At 37.0% G+C, this 24,497-nt stretch overlaps 1 protein-coding gene across 2 annotated transcripts in view; it reads left to right on the plus strand.

Annotated features, from left to right (window-relative positions):
* The window catches only part of stab2 (stabilin 2), a 247,856-nt gene that overhangs the window by 83,584 nt on the left and 139,775 nt on the right, over nucleotides 1-24,497 (plus strand). For both annotated transcript variants that reach the window (XM_039761804.1, XM_039761805.1), the window contains exons 14-24: nucleotides 5,147-5,209; nucleotides 5,982-6,098; nucleotides 6,240-6,293; nucleotides 6,944-7,024; nucleotides 13,401-13,553; nucleotides 13,833-13,892; nucleotides 17,642-17,737; nucleotides 18,401-18,487; nucleotides 19,077-19,188; nucleotides 22,863-23,043; nucleotides 23,218-23,311. In XM_039761804.1, coding sequence (XP_039617738.1) covers nucleotides 5,147-5,209; nucleotides 5,982-6,098; nucleotides 6,240-6,293; nucleotides 6,944-7,024; nucleotides 13,401-13,553; nucleotides 13,833-13,892; nucleotides 17,642-17,737; nucleotides 18,401-18,487; nucleotides 19,077-19,188; nucleotides 22,863-23,043; nucleotides 23,218-23,311 — 1,098 coding nt within the window. The remainder of the gene's footprint in view (nucleotides 1-5,146; nucleotides 5,210-5,981; nucleotides 6,099-6,239; nucleotides 6,294-6,943; nucleotides 7,025-13,400; nucleotides 13,554-13,832; nucleotides 13,893-17,641; nucleotides 17,738-18,400; nucleotides 18,488-19,076; nucleotides 19,189-22,862; nucleotides 23,044-23,217; nucleotides 23,312-24,497) is intronic.

Here is a 24,497-nt window from a genome sequence, read left to right on the forward strand (position 1 = left end):
GCTGCCACCCCAGCACACCAGCACACCACCGCGTAGAAGAGCATCTTACTGCAGATGTTGAAGGATGCCAGCCTTCTCAGAAAGTATAAATCAAATACGTGCCAGGGGCTTTCTGTCTGGCTTAGTACAGTAAGAAAATTCCTGTGGACTACAATGCAGGGGTCCCATTCATTTCCGTTCTGTTAAGTTTTATCCTGCTGGAGTTACACTGTGTACTGCTTTCCATCTCCCTGTTGCCACAAAGCAATACAAGATGAATATCCAGTTTTGTTTTTTTTTTTTGTTTTTGTCTTATTCTGCGTTCACATTTCTGTGTTAAAAATTCCATGCGGATATCCTACAAACTCATATTTACAAGTTAGACAACACAGAGAAAACAAGTCTACCTGAATTTTATGTGTTGTGACATAATGCTATCCTACCAATTGTATAAAATATAACTTTGGTAAGTCAGAAAGTCATGTAAAAAGATTAGTTTACAGACCAAGTAAAAAACAACAACCTCACATTTCGCCGAAACGTCTGACCGTAATTTCATGTGAATGTACTAAAGTAGGAAGGTGAAACTTCAGGGCTCCACAAACTTGGATAACACACATAAAAAAAAAATCAAAAAAGAGAATATTGCTTTGGTTTCTCCCAACAACAATGAGATCAGAAGCAGATAAAATGGAGATGTTGTCTTTTATCTCTCCTGAGAAAAAAATACCCTGGTATTTTTATGAGTGTCTCCTCTTGAGTTCCAGCAGGGATCAAACAAGTCAAACAATGGGCTCTTTTTTTTTTTTTTTTGCAGTTTGAAAGTATTTCCATTGTGTGCTCTGTAAAGTACAGTGAAATGAATTTACAGATTTTTATAGTAATAAGACAATTTGCTAAGATTACAAAACTATAGTCCTCACTTCTGAATAATACTATTAGTTGCTCTAATTTATATTGCTGTGCTTCAGTTAGATTATACTCTTTCTAGAAGCAAAGGAAGGCAGCATGGTATAGTGGGTAAGACTCTGGGCTACAAATCCTCAAGTTCCTGGTCCTAAATCCCACTACTGACACCACTATGTAACCACAAGAAATCCACTCACCTGCCTCTGCTCCAAATTAGTAAAAGAAGTGTAATCAGTCATATCTGAGCTGTTGTAAGACACCTGGATAAAGAAATCAGCCCAATAATAAATAAAAAATATGAAGTCTTGAAAGGATTTAAACAAAGACTAGAGGGCAATGAAAACAAGACTAGAAAGAGACCTCACAAATTTAAAAAAGCTTTTTCAAACCTAATTCTCAAGGTTGACTCATTTTACCTCAACTATATCTCATGTTTAAAACTATTGCATTGGCTACTACTGTAGCCAAGGAGTGGTAGCCATTTTATGGTTGCAATGGGCACATCGAAGTAATATATACTAGGGATTTGCTGCTAGCAAGTTGGACTAGTTTATTAAAATTGATAAATTTGGGTTAGTAATAGTGATTTCTTCACTTCTTTTTCTCTTCTTCCCCCAACTTACCTCCTGATTCTAAATTCAGTGAGCACCTGGCTATTAAATCTTCCTGTAGGGTTAATGAGTTAGCAATTTCCGTACCTACTTTGAAGATCAGAAAATTCCACAGAATGTCATGAATTTGTCTCCCCAAAAATCTATCTCTGGCAGCCCCAGGAACCTCTGCATTCCTGAGCTCAATTGCACACTGAAAAAGCCACAAGCCCTAGTTGTCACTGATATTACCTGTTCCACACAACAATGTCACACTTATACCATGTAGAAACCCTGTAACACTACCCATCTGCCTGGCCTCTTGGCCTTTCTTTTATGTCAGTATCAATGGTGTAGTTCCTTCTGTGACAGATTGCAAGTCTATATAGGATGCTCTGCCCATGGTGTCTGCCTATTCACACTGCCACTCTTGTGTGGGTTCCCCTTTCCTGGTATAATTCTTGTCAGGTCCATCCCCTGTCATGATATTTCCTCATGATCTTTTCACTTAACATATCTCCTTGCCAGCAATTGATCACAGTATATCTAGAGAAATGACCCTTGATGATCATCCTCTGTATGGTTACCTTCAGTCAAAAAGGGCTTAGCTTCAAGTACAAATTTTGGCATATGAGGGTTACTTTCAATGGGTGAAGTGTCAAAGGCAACTGAACATTTTAGCTTTAATCCACACATAATCCCCTTCATAGTGCTGCTCTCAGTAAAGAAGTCCACCTTAATCAGGAGGTCACTCTCTATGAATTTTAAAACCAAGTGTGTCCATATTAGATTGCTTTGACTTGTTTCATGAAAGTTGTATCAAAGGATTCAACTTCGTGATTGCTGATTTACAAATTAATAGGTGGGTGCTTCAGGCACAACTAACATTTTGTGTGGCTTCTTTATTGTTATTTTACATTTCAAAAGCTGGAAGGGTGAAATCTTTAAATGTACAACTGAATAGTTTGTCAAAGATCACTTTTACAACTGTCATTAACATGCATTTTTGTATTTGGATTGTATCCTGTACAATTTAGCCATATTTAATTTACTTCTTTTATTAAAATACTAGACATTAAGCCTGTTACAATAACGAGCGCTAGAACAGTAGTGCATAAACATTAGTAGGAACAGTCTATATTAAATGGCAAGGGACCTTGTATGTGGCTGTAATATGCGTCACTGTATTGTGTGCCTTTAATTTTCTCTCTCAGTAATACTGGTTTGTATTTCCGTAAAATGCCTGTAATTTTGTCTGATAGTAATACAGTGGACTCTCATTTCACGACCATAATTCGTTCCAAAACTCCAAAACTTCCAAAAGTAATTACCCCCATAGTATTGTATGTAAATACAATTAATCCGTTCCAGACCGTATGAACTGTATGTAAATATATATTTTTTAAGCACAAATATAGTTAATTATACCATTGAATGCACAGCGTAATAGTAAACTAAATGTAAAAACATTGAATAACACTAAGAAAACCTTAAACTACATAGAAAGAGTTTGTGCTATAGCCTTACAACCCGCTCGCTAAAAACACTTTTTTTAAGCACAGGGAAAAAAATGAACATTTGAAAAATCCATAATTTAATAAAGAACCAAGAAAAGTAACATTGCAACAATGCACGCGCGCGCCTGTGTGTGTGTGTCTCTCTCGTGGGCCTGCGTGTGTGTATGTGTCTGTCTCTCGCGTGTGTGTGAGAGTCTCTCTTAAGCACGCGCCTCTGTGTCTGTGTGTGTGTCTCTCTTAAGCGCGCGCCTCTGTGTCTGTGTGTGTGTCTCTCTCTCGCCTGTGTGTGTGTCTGTCTCTTGTGGGCCTGTGTGTGTGTGTGTCTGTCTTGCGCGCGCCTGTGTGTGTGTCTGTCTCTCGCGCACTTGTGTGTGTATGTCTGTCTCTCTCTCTGCACAGGGAATGCAGAGGAAGAAACTGAACACGTGCCGTGTGGCCCCGCACATGCGCACTTCACCAGAAGACACACACACATGGACACCTGGATGCACACAGGGGTTTTATTAAAGAGGATGTATCTGGCATATCTACAGATAGAGATTTGATGTCACTTTTTCATGCAAGATTCAAATCAGTTTTTACTAACCGTATATACTCACATATAAGTTTGGTTTTGAAACCCAAAAAATCAATCATAAAATCAGACCGCGATTATACGCCCGTTCAAAAATGCAACATCTTCTTTCCTCCTCCAATCTCGCACCAGTTTCTCAGACGTATCGAATTTTGTTGCAGCAGCACAGTTACCAATTTCTTTCACCACTTCAATGACATTTAATTTAAAACCAGCTTCATATTTTCTTCTGATCCAATGCTCCATCATAGATAAGGGATGCTCTTACGATAAAGGTGTATGAGGGTGTGAGATACAAAAAACACAAATGAGTGCAAATGTTCGGGTATTAACGTGTGGTCACGTAGGCACAATAGAGAGAGAATGAGAGGTTAGGGGCTCCCATGGATACAGCACATTGCTGCACCCACATAGAAAAGAAAAGAAAGTGTGCTCCGTGGTAACTCTCTCAGGTGGGCATTAGTGTCTTATAATCTCTTGCACCAATAGCGTGAGTTTTCCGCATTTGATTTATATTTTACATTATAAAATACCAAAAATTATACAGTAAAGTCAAGTCCTGATGTACCCGCAGGAAAACTTATCTGCGAGTATATACGGTACGTGGATATTGACACATAGACAGAAAATATATTTACATTTATAGTTGTGTTACGTGTGGCCACTATCCGATGCTTTATATGGTCAAAGTGATCTCTTCACAAGGAAATTTGTCCCAGATTTTTATTATGGGCAAGCACTATTTGATTGTGTAATCAGATTACCAAAAAATGGATGTTAATGTGCAGAAAAACCCAGATTTCCTTTGTGCAAAGATGTGATTCCTGGTTTGTGTCCATGCTATTTCCCTTTCAACATGTATTTGATAAATTTTCTGAAGGAAGAATTCTGCCGTATTGATTTTATTCATGCCTTTGAGCATGGCCATGAATGCAACTGTGAGTTCCAAGCATGCTGTAAATGATGAATAAGCTGAATTACTTCTCATGCTGCATTTATGACAGAAATGGCATGGCAAAGTCATAGAGGGCAGTAATAGCTGAAATGTTCAATATTTTACTGTCTAAAGCTAATGCTTATGTAAAGACTGGTAACCCCTTCAGGTCTGCTGTCAGAATAGGCTCGAGTCCCCATGACCTTGCATTGAATTAAATGAGTTTGAAAGTGTATCGATGTACAGTATGTTTGTATGTATGTATAACATACAGAAACGTGTGACACTGTGGCAAAGCCACCAGTGTTGGAGCTTCTCAGTTGAGTTCATGTCCTCACATCATTTCAATGATTAATTTTAAGGTTCTCTAAAGACAGACCAGATTATTCTAGTTTCCCTTCACTTTCAAATAACGTACACAATAACATTGTCTATTGTAGCTTGGCCAATGTATGTGTGTGTCCTATGATTTACTGTTTCTCATTCAAATTATCTGCTGCCTTATGCCCAAGGTTTCTGAGATAGTAACTATTTGCAAACCTGTAATGAAAAAAGCTGAATTCAGGAAATTTGACGGGTCTTATTACATGTTCAGTAATTTAAGAATCAGTGATCTAACCCTATCCCTCATTTTGTTTTCTAGGAAAACCTGCTAAAGATTCTAGAAGACAACGGAAAATTTAACCGATTCAGATCACTTTTGATGGTAATAAAGTAGAGATAATTTGAGACTGGAGTCAAATATTAAGAGAAGATGTTCCTGTTGAAAAAAAAGTTCAGAATGTCCTTCGTTGACGTTTAATGAGTTACTTGATTCATGGAGGGGGTCTGCCATGTTAAAAACATGGCATTTGAGCAGTGGTCTATTCACTGACACATGCCCATAGAAGCCGATGTGTGTACAACTGCACTGTAAAGGGCAGTAGGCAGCACAAAGCTCGGTTGAGGCACAGATCATGACATGCTGACAATGAAACATCAATGATGTTTGTTTAGACAAATCGAAAGAAATAAATCAAGAAAACAGATAATTGGTTATATAGGGACAGATATAAAAGATAGAAGCATATGTTATCAAAAAGCACTAGACAAAGGTTAACAGGTAGAGAGGCCATATACTAGAATTCAAACAAATGAACAAAACAAAAAACAAAATTGTAATGTAGAAAATAAATCCAAGCAAAATGGGAGAATTAAATAAAAAGAACAAAAAACACTAGAGAAGCTCAAGAATGGCGACTGTTGTAAAGATACATGGGCAACAATGCTTGAGCAATGCTACTATCCAAGCTTCCCATGTTATTTCCCTTACCTGTCCTTTATGTAACTGACACTTGTCACATAGCACCAGACAAGGATAGGAGGTGCTGGAGAAAACAGCAGACAAAAGGAACTGCTAGAGACACAGACCGAGCCAGGTCTTAAAAATGACTGTGTAAATAAGCCTTTTGATATCTCATTTGAATTCTTCACTGCAGAAATCCAATATTGCTGATCTCCTGGAAGGGCCCGGACCTTACACTATTTTTGCACCCACTAATAAAGCTCTTGAGACTTTAACAGAAGATGTGTTGGGTTATTTGCAGAGCCCGGAGGTATGACACTTTATTACTAAAACCACATCATGACTAATTAATTTTCATCTTTGTTTGGTAATTTATAATATTGTTTTAAATTTTTTAGGAGACAGTTGTCTTATACTTTGTCATTATAGACATTTTCCTTTGTCTTACCAGGGTTCTTACAAGCTTTTAGAACTTCTACGGAATCACATTGTGCCTTCAGTTGAGGTACAGAATACTTCTTCTAATTTTTATAGGAAGTCAGCTGTTGTACACTATTGTCAGTTTAACTTCCACAGATCTAGGTGAACATCTTCAGAATATGTATGATATGGATTTGGAGGCCTGGGGTGTTGAATTCATTTCTCATTTCTTGGGGCTTGTTCATGACATTTTGTAGTCATTTTAGCAAATTGTGACTTCCTATTAATATCCTATAATACTGTTTATTTGATTCAACCACTGGCAGTGTGTGATTTCATGACACCAATTTGTGGTTTGGTACCTGGGCTTAATAGATTCTTACAAGTAACTTAAACACAGATGTAAATATATTGTTATTAGGTTACACTTATTATTAAATAACTAATGATTATCCTGAAATATACAAGAAAAAGAATAATGCTGCAATTGGCTTTCCAAAAGCTATTTGTACCATCAAAATTCACTATAGTGGGAATCAGTACTAGCAGCAAACTGTTCAATCATTGCATCAATTCAGTAGAGTGAAAATCAAACATTAAATGTCCCTTATTGTCCTTTTATGTCATAAATCTTCCTAGCATGCAAGATTTATCTTGACCGAATTTATTTTTTCATGTTTTGAAATGATTTCTCTCTAAAAGCTTTTCCCATGTCTTTTTTTCCCCCAAACTTAGCTTGATGTCACCAGCATAGTCACATCTCCTCAGACAACGACAATAGCGAACCAGGTTCTAACATTCAACGTTACAAGCAGTGTAAGCATTAAATTACCTTTTTGTTGATTTGCTTAATATTATCTCTCCAATTTGAGCATACAGAATTCAATTCTTCAACCAATGCTTGCTTTACAAGAGGATGACAAAGACAAAGTTTCAAATTATAGCTGCATTATAGCATATTTCTCCATTGGTTAAATAACAGTTAGCTCATCTACTGTATATACGGTATATAAAAAGTCAATGTATGTGTGTGTGTGTGTGTGTATGTTCTAGCATCACCTCTGAACGGCTGGAGCGATTTTCATGAAACTTGGTACATGTTTCTCAATGGTCGACTAAAAATACTGCAGTGTGAAATCAACCGTAACCCACCCCCTTCTGGGTAGGGTGGGGGGTGATCTCACGGTTTTGTATGCATGTTATCATCCAGTTGACACTCAGAACGACCACCAGAGAGTGAACTGGAGGTGACTCCCAGCATTCTTTATGTTTGAGCACCACCTGTTGCTTTTGAAATTAAATAGCGTTGACCTGTTCTGAGCATCGATTGGATGATAACATACATACAAGACTGCAAGACAAGCACATTAGTGAGTCTTCATTGTTTGTTAATTTATTTTTAATTTTGAAGTTGAGTTTTTTTTTTTCAATTATATTTTTCTCAAACAATTAAAAAAAAACACTTTATTTTCGTCCTGGGTAATGCTGTGTATTTCAGCTACTTTGTTATAAAATTGCTCTGCTCAAATACAAAGCCCTTCACATTGCTGTGGATGAGTGTGGAATACCATGTCCCAGGCAACGAAATGTTGGGGCACCAACCCAGTTGTCCCTATTTACTTCTTTTCAGTATTAACGAAAATTGCAAGTGCCCAATGGTGCAGAGACAACAAAGTAAATCAAAACAAAACAGCCCCAGTCAGGCTTCATATTATCTTTCCTTAACTTCACAGGAGCTCCGTCTGTGTCATGCTGTGTTCGCAGTGTGATTCCTCCTTCCACTGACCCTGTGATTTATAGCTGGGAAACTGGAAGGGGCGGAGTCAGGTGTCCTCACTGGCCATCTTCTCAGTGGCTGAGGGAGAAATAGGAGAGGGCATGATTAGCAACAACACCCCTTCTTGACCCGGGCTGATACCAAATACCTTAAAGGATCCCTGAGGGTGATCCACAGACGCACATTCGTGACACTGTTATCCCCTTTTAGCTTTTTGACATGCATTTTTTCTTCAGATAATGTACCTGAGGTATAAGGGATGTTCATTTAAATTAAACATACCATTACTAACTGTATTACTATTGTAATGTGCTTGCAAAAGAGAAGCAGTGGTAAAAGTGGATTCCTTTTATTACCAAAGTGAATATAGTAGGTGTGAGTAAGTGTAGCCAGTGATGGACTGGCACCAAGTACAGTAAATGGTCTCAATACTGTGCTCAATATGGCTCTGTAATGGAATAAGTAGTTTTGGAAAAGGAATAAATAAAAAAAAATCAAATAATAATAGTATTATATAAGTGCTTAGCCACTCCTTTGTCATATTAAACTGCTATATCCTACTGAAGATAGAGCAAGAATGGAGGAAAAAACACAAAAATGTAATGTGTACGACTGAGAATGGCTAGAAGGCTTGCAGCAATGAAGCATGTTCAACAATTGTTTTAATGATTACTAGTTATACATACTGCGGTGGGCTGGCGCCCTGCCCAGGGTTTGTTTCCTGCCTTGTGCCCTGTGTTACCTGTGATTGGCTCCGGCAGACCCCCGTGACCCTGTAGTTAGGATATCGCGGATGGGGTAATGGATGGATGGATAGTTATACATAGCCCTGATAAAGTTAAGAATGAAAATCAATTACACAATGTAAAAAATATGTAAAGAAAAGAATAAAAATTAATTCCACAATTTAGAAAAAGTGTACAATATTTTTCAATGTACAGTAGAATTAATTTTTTCTCTGCTTTTATTGCTTTTTAAAACAACATAATACAGTTTTTCTATGTCTCTATCTGTTTTTCTGTAATCCTGCTAACAAAATGACCTGCAGCACTTTTTAGGGATGGGTTTGAATTACTGATACATCAGTTGATGGTATTCCCTTTCAGAATTTTAATACTAAAGTGAAAAATTCTCTTTGAATACAATATGTTGCACTTTCTATTCACTGGCATGTTTTTAAAAAAGCACTAGTCACCTACCATGCTGCTTTACACCACAAAATATTGATGGGGAGATAATTACCCATAAACAAATTGTAAAGAGAGACGTTACATGCAACAACAAACTCAACACATCTATTATGAAAACAACTATTCAACTCATCATTACATGTGTTTCTTTACTGTTTTACAAAATAGCTTTATATCATGAAGATCTGGGGTATCTGAAAAACAGGCTTTAATTAGACAAGTCAAATGTCTGGCCCAGCGTTTCTTCCTCTCACTTGACTCTCTTGCAAATTGTGGTATCTTTTGGCTGCTCTCTAATTCTGTGCTGGAAGGACTGGAGAGGAGGCAACAGAGGTGGGTTATTGGGGTTCTTCTGTGGTCTCGTTTTCCTAGCTGAGGGCAAAATGTGCCATTGTGTCATTCTCAAATCCTTCTCCCACTGTTTACATGTGAACCTTCCCCTAAGCCACAGACTCGATCTGTACTGTTAACTACTGAATACTGTGTATTATATAGAATAAAGCACAAAAAGAGACTGTAAAGAATTGGGGGCACCGGGGTGTCCCCGAATAACTGATGAAATAAGACAAAAGAAAATAACATGCAGTTCAAGAGGAACTTCTTTTCAGATGGGAGTCTTCTATTGACGGTCTCCAGATGGCAGTGTAGCCAGTTATGAAGATGAGCAAATGGAAGGTGTGGGTCTAGGAGGTCGGAAACCAGAAGTAATGTCAGAGGTCTTCTGATCTGCAGAGGAAGAAAGAAGAGAGGTAGTTAAATATGCAGCCACCCCGTGGCTCAGAGTAAAATTACCATCAAAAGGAGCTCTGAAGTTATCCCCCAAGTGTACATGTGTATATGATCTGGTAGATATAAAGATATGAATTACTTACAAAAGAACAGGGAGCAGAACCTTTTAATAATTGCATAAGAGCCTGTACGGTAGCTATGTACAAGTTGCTTGGTTGTTTTTGGTTTATATAATTCTTTGACAATGAAACTTATTTTGCCTAATGTCCACATTCCTTAACTGTCATGGTTATGAGTAAAAGATAATTGAAGACTATGTCAGTGCTCAGCTGTCTTTTCAGTCTGATAGCCAACACTTTAAAATTTCACAAAATTTGATATACCATATAACGGGTGTGTATATTTTTTAAAATTAATTATAACAATATAACCACAGCAACTCGTAAGATCCACGAGACATATACATGATATTGTGCTATTAGTAAGACCTGAGATTACATTCCCAGTCTTGCACAGTTTCTTGATCTACCAGTAGAAAAATGCTAGATTCTTCCTCCACAATGAGAGCTGCTCCTTGCGTGCTCTGCACTTTGTCTTCCACTCTCACAATGTGAAATTAGCCTCTCCCTTAGTACATCTGTAAACAGGAAACTAGATTATTTCCCCAGTAAATGGTTACTCTATCAGGAGGTCCCACTGCAGCAGGAGATGCAGTCAAACTCAGAGGTTCGCAACTCGTCTTACTGAATACTAGCAGCTCTCTGGGGCACCATTCTCTTTTATTATGAACCTGGGCAACATTCAAGAAAAAAAAACTCTTTGGTCATGGTAACATGGCAGCACTACAATTTCATTTGTTAGACCTCCAGTCTTTTCCATGCATGGGACTCTAAAAATGTATAATAAACTGACTTAGTTGAATAGCTTTTGCCATTTTTATAAAGATATGTCACAAATATATAATAAATATATATACAGTATATAAATGATATAAATTATTTAGATAGGAATATATAAATGATTTATATAGGAATATAAGTAACAAGCTGGTTAAGTTTGCAGATGATACCAAGATAGGTGGATTAGCAGATAATTTGGAATCCGTTATATCATTACAGAAGGACTTGGATAGCATACAGGCTTGGGCAGATTTGTGGCAGATGAAATTTAATGTCAGTAAATGTAAAGTATTACACATAGGAAGTAAAAATATTAGGTTTGAATACACAATGGGCGGTCGGAAAATCGAGAGTACACCTTTTGAGAAGGATTTAGGAGTCATAGTGGACTCCAAGCTATCAACTTCCCGACAGTGTTCAGAAGCCATTAAGAAGGCTAACAGAATGTTAGGTTATATAGCACGATCTGTGGAGTACAAGTCCAAGGAGGTTATGCTCAACCTTTATAATGCACTGGTGAGGCCTCATCTTGAGTACTTTGTGCAGTTTTGGTCTCCAGGCTACAAAAAGGACATAGCAGCACTAGAAAAGGTCCAGAGAAGAGCAACTACGCTGATTCCAGGGCTACAGGGGGTGAATTATGAGGAAGGATTAAAAGAGCTGAGCCTTTACAGTTTAAGGAAAAGAAGATTAAGAGGTGACATGATTGAAGTGTTTAAAATTATGAAGGGAATTAGTACAGTGGATCGAGACTTGTATTTTAAAATGAGTTCATCAAGAACACAGGGACACAGTTGGAAACTTGTTAAGGGTAAATTTCACACAAGCATTAGGACGCTGTTCTTTACACAAAGAACGATAGACACTTGGAATGAGCTACCAAGTAGTGTGGTAGACAGTAAGACATTAGGGACTTTCAGATCTCGACTTGATGTTTTCTTTGAAGAATTAAGTGGATAGGACTGGCGAGCTTTGTTGGGCTGAATGGCCTGTTCTCGTCTAGAGTGTTCTAAAAATATTGAAAATCCTCATGTTGATATGGTGTCATGATTTATTAGTGCAACAAAACATCACCAACAATAGGGCACTGACAAAAGTGTGCGGCGACAAATGTGTTCTCATTCAATGTATTGACTCCTTTTCACTTAGATATTAACAATACATTCAAAACTGTCTTGCTGGTAGCATGGCTAGTAAGATGTTTTTTTTTCTGTGGCTAGTAAGTTGTTTTTTCTTTGTTGGATAGTTGCTGTGGGGAAAGTGCAGGGATTTTATTTAGTGGGCACTTACAGAAACCACAAAAATGTTCACCTGTTAAAATGTTATTAGGTTTAGGTTTTGCGTCCTCTGATGATCTCCCTGTTTAATTTGAAGAGTCTGTGGATACTTACCCTCCAGAGCTAAAATTGTCCAAATCAAGATCAGTTTAATTATTGGTTGCAACAGTTACTACTGACATATGGACCCCTGACACTTTGAGCTTTTGGCAAAGGATTACACATAATGTGAACTATAATTACAGTACATAATTCAATTATTCTTTTATTAAAATGGTTTTATATGTTTTCTCCATTAGCATTGAACTGAATAAATTGTTACATTTTTGATACCTCTTGCAGTATGTGTACTTTCAGCCACTTTCCTCAGTATACCCTCATGTCTGAATCTGTCTTGACTGGTGCTTCCTCTGTTGAGTGCATTCCAGTAACGCCTGCTTCTCAGAATCTTTCATTTTGACGTGACTTGCTTGCTTCCGGTTTGCTTTTATACTTCACTGTCTTTGACTGTGGCTCTCAGCATGCCTCCTATGCCTTTATTCCTTCTTGTTTGTCTTATACATACATATCCTCTTTTGATCGTGTCACCAAAACCAAACTGATTACTCACACCAAAGTCAAACTGGCCAATCAGATTGCTCATAGAGACAGGACACACACACACAAACACACACAACAGTTTATCTTATAGGAGTTGTTTACTTCATTTACTTGGATTTGTGTTTTTCCTCCATTTGTGTGTAGTGTTTCTGCTTGCATTATACATTTTTTTTGCCAGATTTTCTTTTTATTATTTTTATAAAAAAAATGTCTGTCCAGTAAATAAATTGTTTCACTGGTAAAATCATAGTTCACAAGAGGATTATACATCAAACTAGCTGTAAAAAGCCTGGGCTCCTACAAACCATGGATTCTGGCACTTCAAGCAATCAATCACTTTGGTTGTGCATTAGCGGCAAAGTGAGGTTCTCTCTCCTCGGAGGTTTCGCTTTGCTGACATGCTCGCCTTGCTTGTGTATTAGCGAGTTTCCCTTTTCTCGGTGGTTTCGCTTTGGTGACAAAGTCACTTTCTTTGAGCTTCATGCCGTAGCTTCGCACTTCCGGGCTGGACAGACAGATACACACACTTCCACGCGTAGACGTTTGTATATTAGATTTAAGATTATATTTATATGTTTACTCTATATTCCATTCCTATTTTGATAATATTTAATAATGAATGGGTGAATGAATGGATGGATACTAATAGTCACTGATGCTTGGCTATAATTTCAGTTTTTCAACTTCATAATGCCTCAGTGAATACTTTCTTCTCTGCAGGGTCAAATACTTGTTAATGGGGAGATTATCCTTGAAGCTGACGTCGAAGCCAATAATGGCCGTCTTTATTCACTTGACGGTGTCCTCATTCCATCATCAGTTGTTCCCATCCTACCTCACCGATGCGATGTTCACGTGTCTAAGTTGACAATGGTAACCTTCTTTCCCTAGTGAAGCTTTTTTTCAGTTGACCCTTCAATTAGTATAGTGCAAAGAACTTTTTTAGGTTTTTTATAATTTAACTATAATTTAAATTATGCATGAGCCCTTTTTGCTGTTTAAAACACCTAAAGCCCTAACTTCAGAAGATTGTCCTGTGTACTGGGACATGTTCATGCATAATTTTCCAAAATACAGTACTCTTTATGCTATGCATTGCCTGTTTTCATCATTTGCATTATCTTGGGCAGACTGTAGTGTCTTTCTTTTCAGAGCACTTGTGTGAGTTGTGCAACGGTCACCCGTACCTCCTGTCCATCAGGCATACCAACAGTAAGTGGCAATTGAATTATTATAAAAATAATGTACTTTGCAATGACTAAGTGATTTGATTGTCAGTAGAGCTGATTAGATAAGAAAAGTATTACATTTGGAGGATATAATTTAAACTGACATCCCACTGAGTATTTTGACCTACCTTGTATTCCCCTGAGTAATGAATATCAAAACGAAGTAAATGCTAAAATGTACGTAAGGCAAATCTACCAGTTTGGTGTTTCAACAAGTCCTGTAGCTATGTAGTTTAAGCAGTTGCCAGGAAGACTTGCTGTTCTTTTAATGTTGTGATCTTTTACCTGTTGATTGCTTTGAAATGTTCTTTTTTGTCTTCTAATACCCATATACTATAATATCAGTGGTAGATCTCCCCTGATATTCTAAATTATTGTCCAATGAATTTTTATCTCAATTTATCTCTTGTTTGTCCCTCATCGTGTCTGCCACAACCTCTTTGGAATCAATGAACCAAATTCAATTTTTCTTTTTATGCAAGACTAACTGAAAGGTCTAATATTGTATAGGCTTTTTTTGTGCATTAAAGTGAAATCAGTTGCAAACTCATCAGGAGGTTGAACAACATGCTATTCTGCCAAAATCCTACTATGACAAAAATGGGCCTATCAACTACACAGATATGCATGGATGGATCCCAAGCCATTTAGAACCAAGCTATAAAACATATCACATAAAAGTGCATTATTCAACCTAATGCTGAGGTCTATTTGTAATTAGAGGACATCAAGCTCAATTTAAAATAATCATTTTTCTGGCTGAGTAGAGAGCAAACATACTGTACAATATCATTTACACAACTATAATTTGCATTGGGATTAGCATGCTTTACATGAAGAGCTATCTTGGGGGGGGGGGATGCAGCAGACTATAGACTCTTTATTTTTCAATAATATAAGACACAAATATAGTAAAGCCTTTGATGACACACCACATAATAGCAAGAATTCAGAAATAACATGAACATAAGGTGGAGTGGTGGCTCTGTAGCTAAGGATCTGCACTGGTACCTGGAAGGTTGCCAGTTCAAAATCCTGCTACTGCCAGCAGTATCCTACTCCATTGGGCTTGTGAGCAAGGCCCTTAACCTTACAATTGCTCCAGGGGTGATGTACTATGGCTAACCCTGCGCTCTGACCCTCCAAAGGTCAGCCAAAAAGATCATTTCCCTTGGGGATTAATACAGTGTTCTGAGTACCAAAAAAATACAAAAATAAAAATCATCTGGCTTCTTTTCTTTCCCACAGTTTTGCACAAAAATCCCTCTCTAGTTTACTCAGACTGAGACTGTCCTCTCTAAAACAAAACAAACAGTGTGGCACTGGATTTTTTAGCATTCTGTATAGGCAACATGGAAGTCAGCAGTGAGGTATACCTGAATAACTCTGTAGAGCTACAAAACATATATCCGTTGATGAAATGATTCGGGTTGGCTCCTGCTTTTTACTGATGCTCTAGTTCCCCAATATTTTTAACTGGACTAGAGCACAATGTCATGTCATGATATAACTAACACTACATATCTGTGTAAATGTGTCCTATGATGCCGCATCTAGTGTTAGTTCCTACTTTTCCCTTGATGCCATGAGATCCATCAAAATGTTTATTGAAGAGCACATTCAAATAGTGGATAGATGATTGGATATGAACCCCTTGTATTTGTTATAAATTTGCATCTACAGTATTTGCTTTACTAACAATAGATATATTCAGGTTAGGGTATTTATCAGCTTTCTATTGGGCTGGTGTGAGTTACGGTGAATAGGAGACGCAGTGCTTACTTACCATTCGATTTGTAGACTTCCCTTTTAGTAAATTTCCACCAGACCCCTAATGCAAAGCTTAAAATTACATATTGTATGTGTCATCAACTGTAATATGAAGTTCATCCTTAAATAAGAAGGTTCTCCATAACTCCAACCATCAACCTGTGCATACAAGCACCAGATAATGATGACCTCACTTTCAGCAGATGGTGCAATAGACATGGAGGTGGGTAATCATTACCGTGTGACACTCAAAAATGTAAATAAAAGAAAATGTATTTTTTACATTCAACTAATAATCCAAATTTAACAATAACGACAGTGATTTTTTTTGCCATTTACAAATTTCCAGAGTACTTAGTGTGACAGTTGCCCTTGTATGTACATGTTTCTATTTTGGTGCAATAATTGTATAAAACTTTGAAAACTTGGATTTGTCCTTGTGAAATTATCTGTGCTGAGGAGTAAAGTAAAATTGTCTGATGATCATTCTTCTGATAGGACTAATCGAGCTTCCATCTGCTTGTAATCACCTACAATACTGAACAGATTCAGCACATTTTCCACTGTCATGTCTTTGTTTATTAGTATTATTTATTGTGATAAGCACCCCACTGTGGCTCCCAGTATTCAAATTTTAGTGCATCTCATCAAAATGGTGCATATGATATTATTTATCTTGACTTTCAGAAAGCATTTGATATGAGAGATCTCACAGGGTAGGTTGGGCATCAAGCTAAAATAAGTAGGAGTTCAGGGTGTTGTTTGTAGATGCCGACGCAGGAAGCAGAGGTTTATGGTGCGAGTAACCTGATCTGAAATCGGTAATGTTAAGAGTGGTGTCCCTAATAGGTCAGTGCGAGGACTGCTGCCATTTTTAGAATATATAAATGATTTGGATGAGAATAAACTGTAAGTAACAAGCTGGTTAAGTTTGCAGATAATACCAAGCTAGGTGGACTGGCAGATAATCTGGAATCTGTGAAATCATTACAGAGGGATTTAGACAACATACAGACTTGGGAAGATTTGTGGCAGATGAAATTTAATGTCAGTAAATGTAACGTATTACATGTAGGAAGTAAAAATGTTAGGTTAAAATACACACTAGGTGGTCTGAAAATTGAAAGTACACCTTATGAGAAGGATTTAGGAGTCACAGTGGACTCCTCACTGTCACCAGCCAGACAATGTTTAGAAGCCATTAAGAAGGCTAACAGAATGTTAGATTATATAGCATAATGTGTAGAATACAAGTCCATGGAGGTTCTGCTCAAGCTTTATAACACACTGGTGAGGCCTCCTCTAGAGTACTGTTACTTTAAAGTGAGTTCATCGAAAACACAGGGACACAGTTGGAAACTTGTTAAGGGTGAATTTTGCACAAACATTAGGAAGTTTGTCTTCACATAGAGAACCCTAGACACTTGGAATAAGCATGTAGTGTGGTAGACAGTAGAACTTTAGCGACCATTAAAACTCAACTTGATGTTATTTTGGAAGAATTAAGTGGATAGGACTGGTGAGCTTTGTTGGGCTGAAAGGCCCGTTCTCATCTAGATTGTTCTAATGTTCTAATTTCATGAATTCTGGCCCTTGTGTAAATCAGAGGGCACTTAGATTTCTTTATACTGACATTACCAGTAGTAGTTTGGTGTTTTTGTAAATGGGGAGAAAAAAATTGTAACATATGCTTGAGAAGTAATAGAAAAAAATTCTAAGTTGTAAATTAGATGGGGCATAGAAGACATTAAATAACAATACTCTAGGATCAGTCATTAACGCTTCATTTTGTTGTCGTTTCTTGTGGGAACCATACTTTTTTTTTAAATAAACCACCCATATACTTGCTACTAAAACAAAGCTACCAGTAGAATCTTTTTCCAATCTCTCCAAATGCATACTTAAGCAGAGCCATGCTTGTCACAAATGTCTGCTGACTGCACTCTTTGTCTTCTGATGCAGAATAGCTTTAGGAGAGGCTGCTCATACACTATGAAACTCTTAGGAGTGACTGTTCCAGCAACTGGATGTGCTAAATATTGCAATGAAACAAGAACGGTAAGTGAATTTAAAGCTTGAAAGTTGAGGTGTGGTTTGCACAGCATCCGAGCTTGTGGGCTAGTGGCTTAAAGGAACCAGCTGATTAAGTTTTGAATATTCCATGGTTATTTTATTGATGTTAATTCCATTTGAGGAATAAATGGAATAGGATTATATAATGCATCTTGTGACTCAGATGCCAAAAAGTCAAGGTAATCCTTCATTACAGAGAGTCTTCGGTAATATGCATACAGTTTGTCTCAGTAATAAGGATGATTGTAACTAAGAGGCTGAATTTTCAGCTCTAATTAAAATGGGCCATTAAGATGTACTTGGCTTCAATAAAAATACTGAACTTTCCAAAGAACAGTAGAATATTCATTATATCCATGATAGTAAAAATTAATGGCAAAATTTCATTCAGTCATTTTATAAAAAAACAGATCTTGCTTTCACTTAGGAGTTTACTGAATGTACTGTAGGTGCTTAATGCAGAAAAGACTTTAACTTGGATAGGAAAATGAACGAGCCCAGGAGGGATTATACTTAAAGGAAACCCACGCTGGTGAATCCATCTTCTTTATAGTTGGCTTGATTATTTATTATTAGCATAAACCAGAATTAGAAAGTAAGAGAAATTAAAAAATGTATAGACGCTATACTTGTCTTTTGTATTGACAGATTCAAAAATGCTGTGATGGGTTTTATGGTGAGGACTGCAGTCCGTGCCCAGGTGGATTCAACAACCCCTGTTCTGGAAATGGTCAGGTAACAGCTCAAATACCCGGAATAAAATCATTTCACAGCTTTGGAGCAAGGATGGAGAAGCATTTTCTAGTATTGGTGTGTCTCACAAGAGGAAAAACAGCTTTAGCCACTTTCTGATTATTGTCTCCTGCCATGCCTCTCACCTGTAGTTGCTTGACCACTGCAATTACCTTTTCATTTCATAAAGACATTTTTTACTCACTGCACTTCAATATTTGGAAAGGTATCTGGCATAACCTCAGTGGTCAATTATTCTAATCCTTCTTTCAGTCATTTTTTATTTGTTTAATCGCAAGTACATGTAAAAAAAAACACACACACACACTTTAATGGTAAAATTAATAAAGATTATAAGCAGTAATTATGTAATGGTTAACATTTCATTAAGCAAACACTAGTGTGTAACTGGGAAGTATCAGGAAAATATCTGGAAACTTTCTTGATGGAAAATACTAAGTGACTATGACTAAGATGTTGATTGTTTTCTCAGTAAAGGCTGCAGTAGTTGCTCAAAAATGAATTAATGATTAACAAACCTTTACTAAAAGAGATGTAACTTTCACTTATTTTTATTGATTATTGTTTGCAGTGCATAGATGGTATTAGTGGCAATGGTACGTGCATATGTGGGGAAAATTTCAGAGGATCTCGTTGCCAGTACTGTTCCAGTCCCATCAAATATGGACCAAAATGTGATAAACGTAAGTAAAGATTGATTCTTATGAAAACAAATGGTTTAGTTGTCTTTTTAGGGTTTTTTCCCATCATTCTGCCAGTCTGTAGAAAGAAGTATCTAGAGTGTTTTTGCTAGTTTGTTTTACCAATGTAAGGGTGGAGCTTTTAGACAAGCCTTTAATTTAAATTTTCAGAACTTGTCATATTTGGAAACTGATTAATAAATTAACAAACTTGTGGGTTTTAATTTTTACCTCCTATTCATTAATTACATGTTTACTGAGATTATCCGAGAAAGCCTTACTGCTGCGTTATTGTGGTTAGAACTGTAGTAATTTTTTCTACTGCTCCTCAGTCATGCTTGTGCAGTAATAATGTGATTGTCCTTTTCCACTCCACTACAGAAGAAGTATCACTCCTGGCAAATTTAACTTCAGGATGTGTGAATCTCTTCTTCCCTGTCATTGTAAATCATCTGTGCTTCTAAACCTAAGCACTCAAATTTTGCCAGAAAGGAAAACAGGGATTTCCCCTTGCCATTACTTCACTTTAATTTCTGGGAAAGTCGTTTTCACTCCATTGATTTCTTGCACTCCTTGACTGTGTTTGTAAAAGAAGGTGCAGAATTTCAGCCATCATCCAATCTGTTTACAGAATGTTGTCCTTAGCGTTCACAATCCTTAGGTTAAACATCACTGATTTCGAGGAATCTGTCGACCTGCATTGAGCTTCCAACCTGTATGTCTTAATATTGAATGAAGCCAAGCTGTATGAGCGCCAGCAGGGGAGCTGAACCTCGATAGATTAGCCAAGAATTTAGCATCCAACCCTTGAGAATCAGATTGAAATACTTGTGACAGAAATGAGTGCATGTTTTTAATTCTATAATACCATTTAGATCATTGCAAAAAAAAAGCCTTATCAATGTATACATATTGTTTTAAAATTAGGATTTGGATTCTAATTAGTAGCCACTTGAACTTGGAACTGTCAATAACATTGGATGAGCCAGATAAATGAGGGTACACAAAGTCAGGAAGGGTTTGGTGCAAATTGATTCAGTGCTTCAAAAGTTCAATGATTGAAAGAGTCAATAAATAATCCAAAATAAAACCAGCTGCCAAAAAAATTGAGATTAAAATGGCCAAATAAATTCTAGATTCTATTAAAATGAGGTTAAAACACATGGCAGGAAACAGTTCTAAAAATTCCAATCCAGATGCCTCCTTGTAAAAACTTGACATCTCCTCTGCTTACTTCAAATGGAATACTTTTGAGAGACACAGCCAACCTTTGAAATGGGCTTAGGCCCATGCTGCCATTACAGGCTCCCAGCATGGCGGGCGCCAAACCTTACTCCTTCGGCTCCCACTGCTTCTCCCCGGACTTAAGTGAGAGCCCCTAAGCATCGGATCACTATATCTTCCTCACTTTGCTCAGCTTAAGTGACCCTGTTCAGCCTTTACAAATGTCAGCCATGCGCTCCTTCTCAGGGTTTTCTACCCAACTGCATGCATTCTTTGGTTTCACTCTTGAATGCACTTCTTTCAAATTTGCAGCAAACTTCACTTGGTGAAGAAATCTACCATATCTGACTGCATCAATGTCTTTGAAAAGCTGAATGAGAACTCTTGGACTTACTCTTAGGTAAATTCTAAAGAACATTTCTTCCCTTATCCTATTCATATTTGAAAGAAGGATGTGTACCTTATTGATTTTTGCTCAGCTTGAATATAACCAAGTTTCCCTTTATAGCAAACACACAATTTGCATGTCTATTGACGTTCCCAAGTACATGCATAGTACTGTTTTGTGCCCCTACTACAAAACATGAGATTGTGTAAACTGTATTTTAAACAGAGTATGCCCTTTAATACAATAAAGAATTTGTATTAAGATTAAAAAAAGTTGGACTACAACAAAGACACATTTTGTATGGGGGTGACAGGAATTGTACAGTGTACCAAGTGTAGTCTCTCAAGTGCTCTACTCATGTTGATTAAAATGTTCCTATTTGACAATGTAACTAAACAATTTCTACCATACCATTTTCTTAGCCCACTTATCCTGAACAGGGTCGCGGGACTTAATAGTTTGTTTAATTGTCAAATGTTTTTGTTTTTATACAATACTAAGGTCTAAAGATGGACTCTTGGTACCTAGAAGATATGAATATTCTGTCAACATAACCCGAAAATGTTTATCAATAGTTCTTTCTTGTAGGTCAGCATCATTCAACTTGTGCACCATTTTACCATTAAAATCATTGAATTAGATTAGATAAACTTTATTAATCCCATGAGGAAATTCAAATGCAAACAGCAGCAGAAACATAAAAAGCAAGGATACAGACTCACAGAACAGATAATAAAGCTAATCAATTGATCAGTAAATAAATAAACTTAACAAATAAATTGAGTGGAAGCATTGAATTGCCTGATAGCAGTGGCCAGAAAAGACCCCCAGAGGCACTTCTTAGCACAGCCTGTAGCTGAATGTGATCCAAGAGAGTGCCTCCTGGAGGGAATTTTTCATAATGACGTCCAATTTTCCCATCATCCTCTTGTAAACAGCAGCTTCCAGTGTGCCTAGGGTTTGTCTGGTGATGGAGTAGTCTTCCCTGATTAGTTTGTTCATGCATTGTGCTTTTTAATGCTTCCCCAGGAGACTGAAGCATCGAACACCACACTGGCTACTATGGGCTGTACTCTGACTCATCTCCATTATTAAGGCAGCAATGGACAAGTCATCTGAAAATTTCTGTAGGCAGCAAGCGCTGGTGTTTTGTGTTGGAAGTCAGCTCTGTAGAGGGTAAACAGAAAGGGGGACGGGACATTTCCCAAAGATGCTCCAGCATTACACACCACCATTTCTGTCACACAGTCCCTCAGCCTCACAAACTGCTGTGTGTTTGTCAGGTAGTTCATGATCCGGGTGATTGTAGGGACAGAATGGTGTTAAAAGCACTGAAAAAGTCAAAGACCATGATTCAGTGGTGCCAGCTTTGTCCAAGTGGGAGTAGGCTCTGTGCAGCATGATGATCAGAGTATCCTCCACTCCTGAATGTGTCTGATGGGCAAACTGCATAGGATCAAGATGTTCTGAGGCTAATTACACTTTGAACAAACGTTTTAAAGATTTTTTTTAATTAACTTATAAATTTATTGCATTTATTGGATCCTATATATTAGACATCCTTTCTAATCTGGAGATGATTACTAAAATCAAATTATTTTTTTTAGTGGGAAATGGTTTTGAGATTTTATACCTACATTTAAATTGTGATGGATGATTATAGAGTCATTTAAGTTTTAGATTTGTTCAAGTTCCTGGGAAATGCTGAGTCTCTGTAGTAGAGCCATCATATATTCAGTACTGTATGATGCCTTTGCAGAAGCATACAAACACTGAACAGGTTATGAAAATAATCAAATGCAAGAACAGGAAAAACTGAAATGTATTAAAACTTTTCTAATGTTATTAGCCTCAAGTATGGACGTGGAGAAGAATGAAGTCACGCTCTACGCAAAACACGGTAGAATAGTAAATGAGTGTTCACTGAAGGTTCTGCAGTGGACTGAACTGGTTGGGGGCAATAGGAAAGGGCTGTGCGGTTCTTTCCATGACAATAGAAACTGATATTAATCAGAGTCAATCATTAACAGTATCTCAACAGTTTCTTTGTTTTTTTATGTTCCAGCTTGCCCTTGTATTCATGGTGAATGTGATAATCGACCAGACAGTCTTGGTGCTTGCAAAGAAGGGACATGCCTGCCTGAATATACAGGCAAATTCTGTGAAAGACATATTAGACCCTGTGGAGCTCAAATCCAGTTTTGCCATGCACATGCAAATTGTGATTTTAACAATGGGGCAGTGAGGTACTTGTTATGTTTTACACTTCTTAGTGTTTACCAAAAACTCATTTGTAGAATTTCCCATCAATATCTTAATTTTTATTCCATATTAATTTCTTAATCATTTGATTATTTTCTTATTTAAATATTGTAGAAAGCCTATCCAGTAAAAAATACATCAATGTTTGTATGTTTTAGCTGCGTTTGTAAACCTGGCTATCGGGGAGATGGAGTAATCTGTGAGGAGATCGATCCCTGTTCACAAACCGACCCAGCCGTCTGTGGGGCTAATGTATGTATACAATATTTATGCCAAGTTTAACTAACAAAATGTGATAAAAGATAAACAATCTGTCAAATATTAGGCTTAATTTTATGATGTATAGGGTGTGATAAAGAAAACATTGCAAATGAAAATTTTCCATGTAATTTAATAAACTGGATTTGAAGTACGTAATCACAATATCCAAACTTTTTATTGCCCTTTTCAACATGTAAATAACTTTTTCTGAAACAATTCATGTTTGATTGTAAAAAAAAAGATTTTAATATTAAGAAATCATGTAGATCTTCAAGGTATTGTCAGAAGTGACCATTCTATAAATACAAGTAGCCCTCGAATTCGGTTCATGCCAATGTTTGTAACCTGAATTTGCATGCAATTAAAATGTCCATTAATGGAGAAAGTGCCAAAAATACATAATGCTATATTATTTATTGTACAGAAAAATATTTGAATGGTATTAATCTATGTTTGTATGGAAATATGCTATATAAATTAATGTTGTTGAAATAAAATGACAGTAAGGTAATATTATTGTATTTTAAATCACAAAACACAAATAAAATTAAACTAAAATGAACAAGTGTGTACAGTATGGTGAACCTTAAACTTAAATATCCTGCAGTTTTTAATAATGACATAGAACCTCATGTATCTGGAAAAGGCATAATAAATAAACCCACCACTAACAGTTAATTTAACCCTGAGAGATCACTCAGATTGTCACTTCTCCCTTCCAGTTGCTGTACTAGTGAGATGGTAACTCAGTCTCAGTTCTTAGGATGCTAGGAATTTCAAGCAGTCTGCTGACAGTTGAGATAAATGTAGGGTTACCACACGTCCTGGAAGAGTCCCCTTTTTGGGCAACTATCTGGGTGTCCAGGTGGTTTTTACAAAACTGACAGTTTGTCCACGTTTTTCACACTGCAGCTCATTGCTCGTTGCTCCCAAAATAGTTTATTTTTTTTATTCACATTTTTTTTTTAAAGTCTTACCCATCATATAAATATTAACACAAATAATGCCATAGAGCAGTGTTTTTAAACATTGTACAGCAACACCATGTTCCAACGTTGTATCTGTCCTGGTGTCTATGTAAACACAGGGAATTTCAGTCTCTGTATTACATCTTGCCTGAAGGGGCCTGCGTTGCCTCGAAAGCTTGCATATTGTAATTTTTTAATTAGCCAATAAA

This window comes from Polypterus senegalus, chromosome 8, assembly GCF_016835505.1.
Source record: "Polypterus senegalus isolate Bchr_013 chromosome 8, ASM1683550v1, whole genome shotgun sequence".
Taxonomy (NCBI): domain Eukaryota; kingdom Metazoa; phylum Chordata; class Cladistia; order Polypteriformes; family Polypteridae; genus Polypterus; species Polypterus senegalus.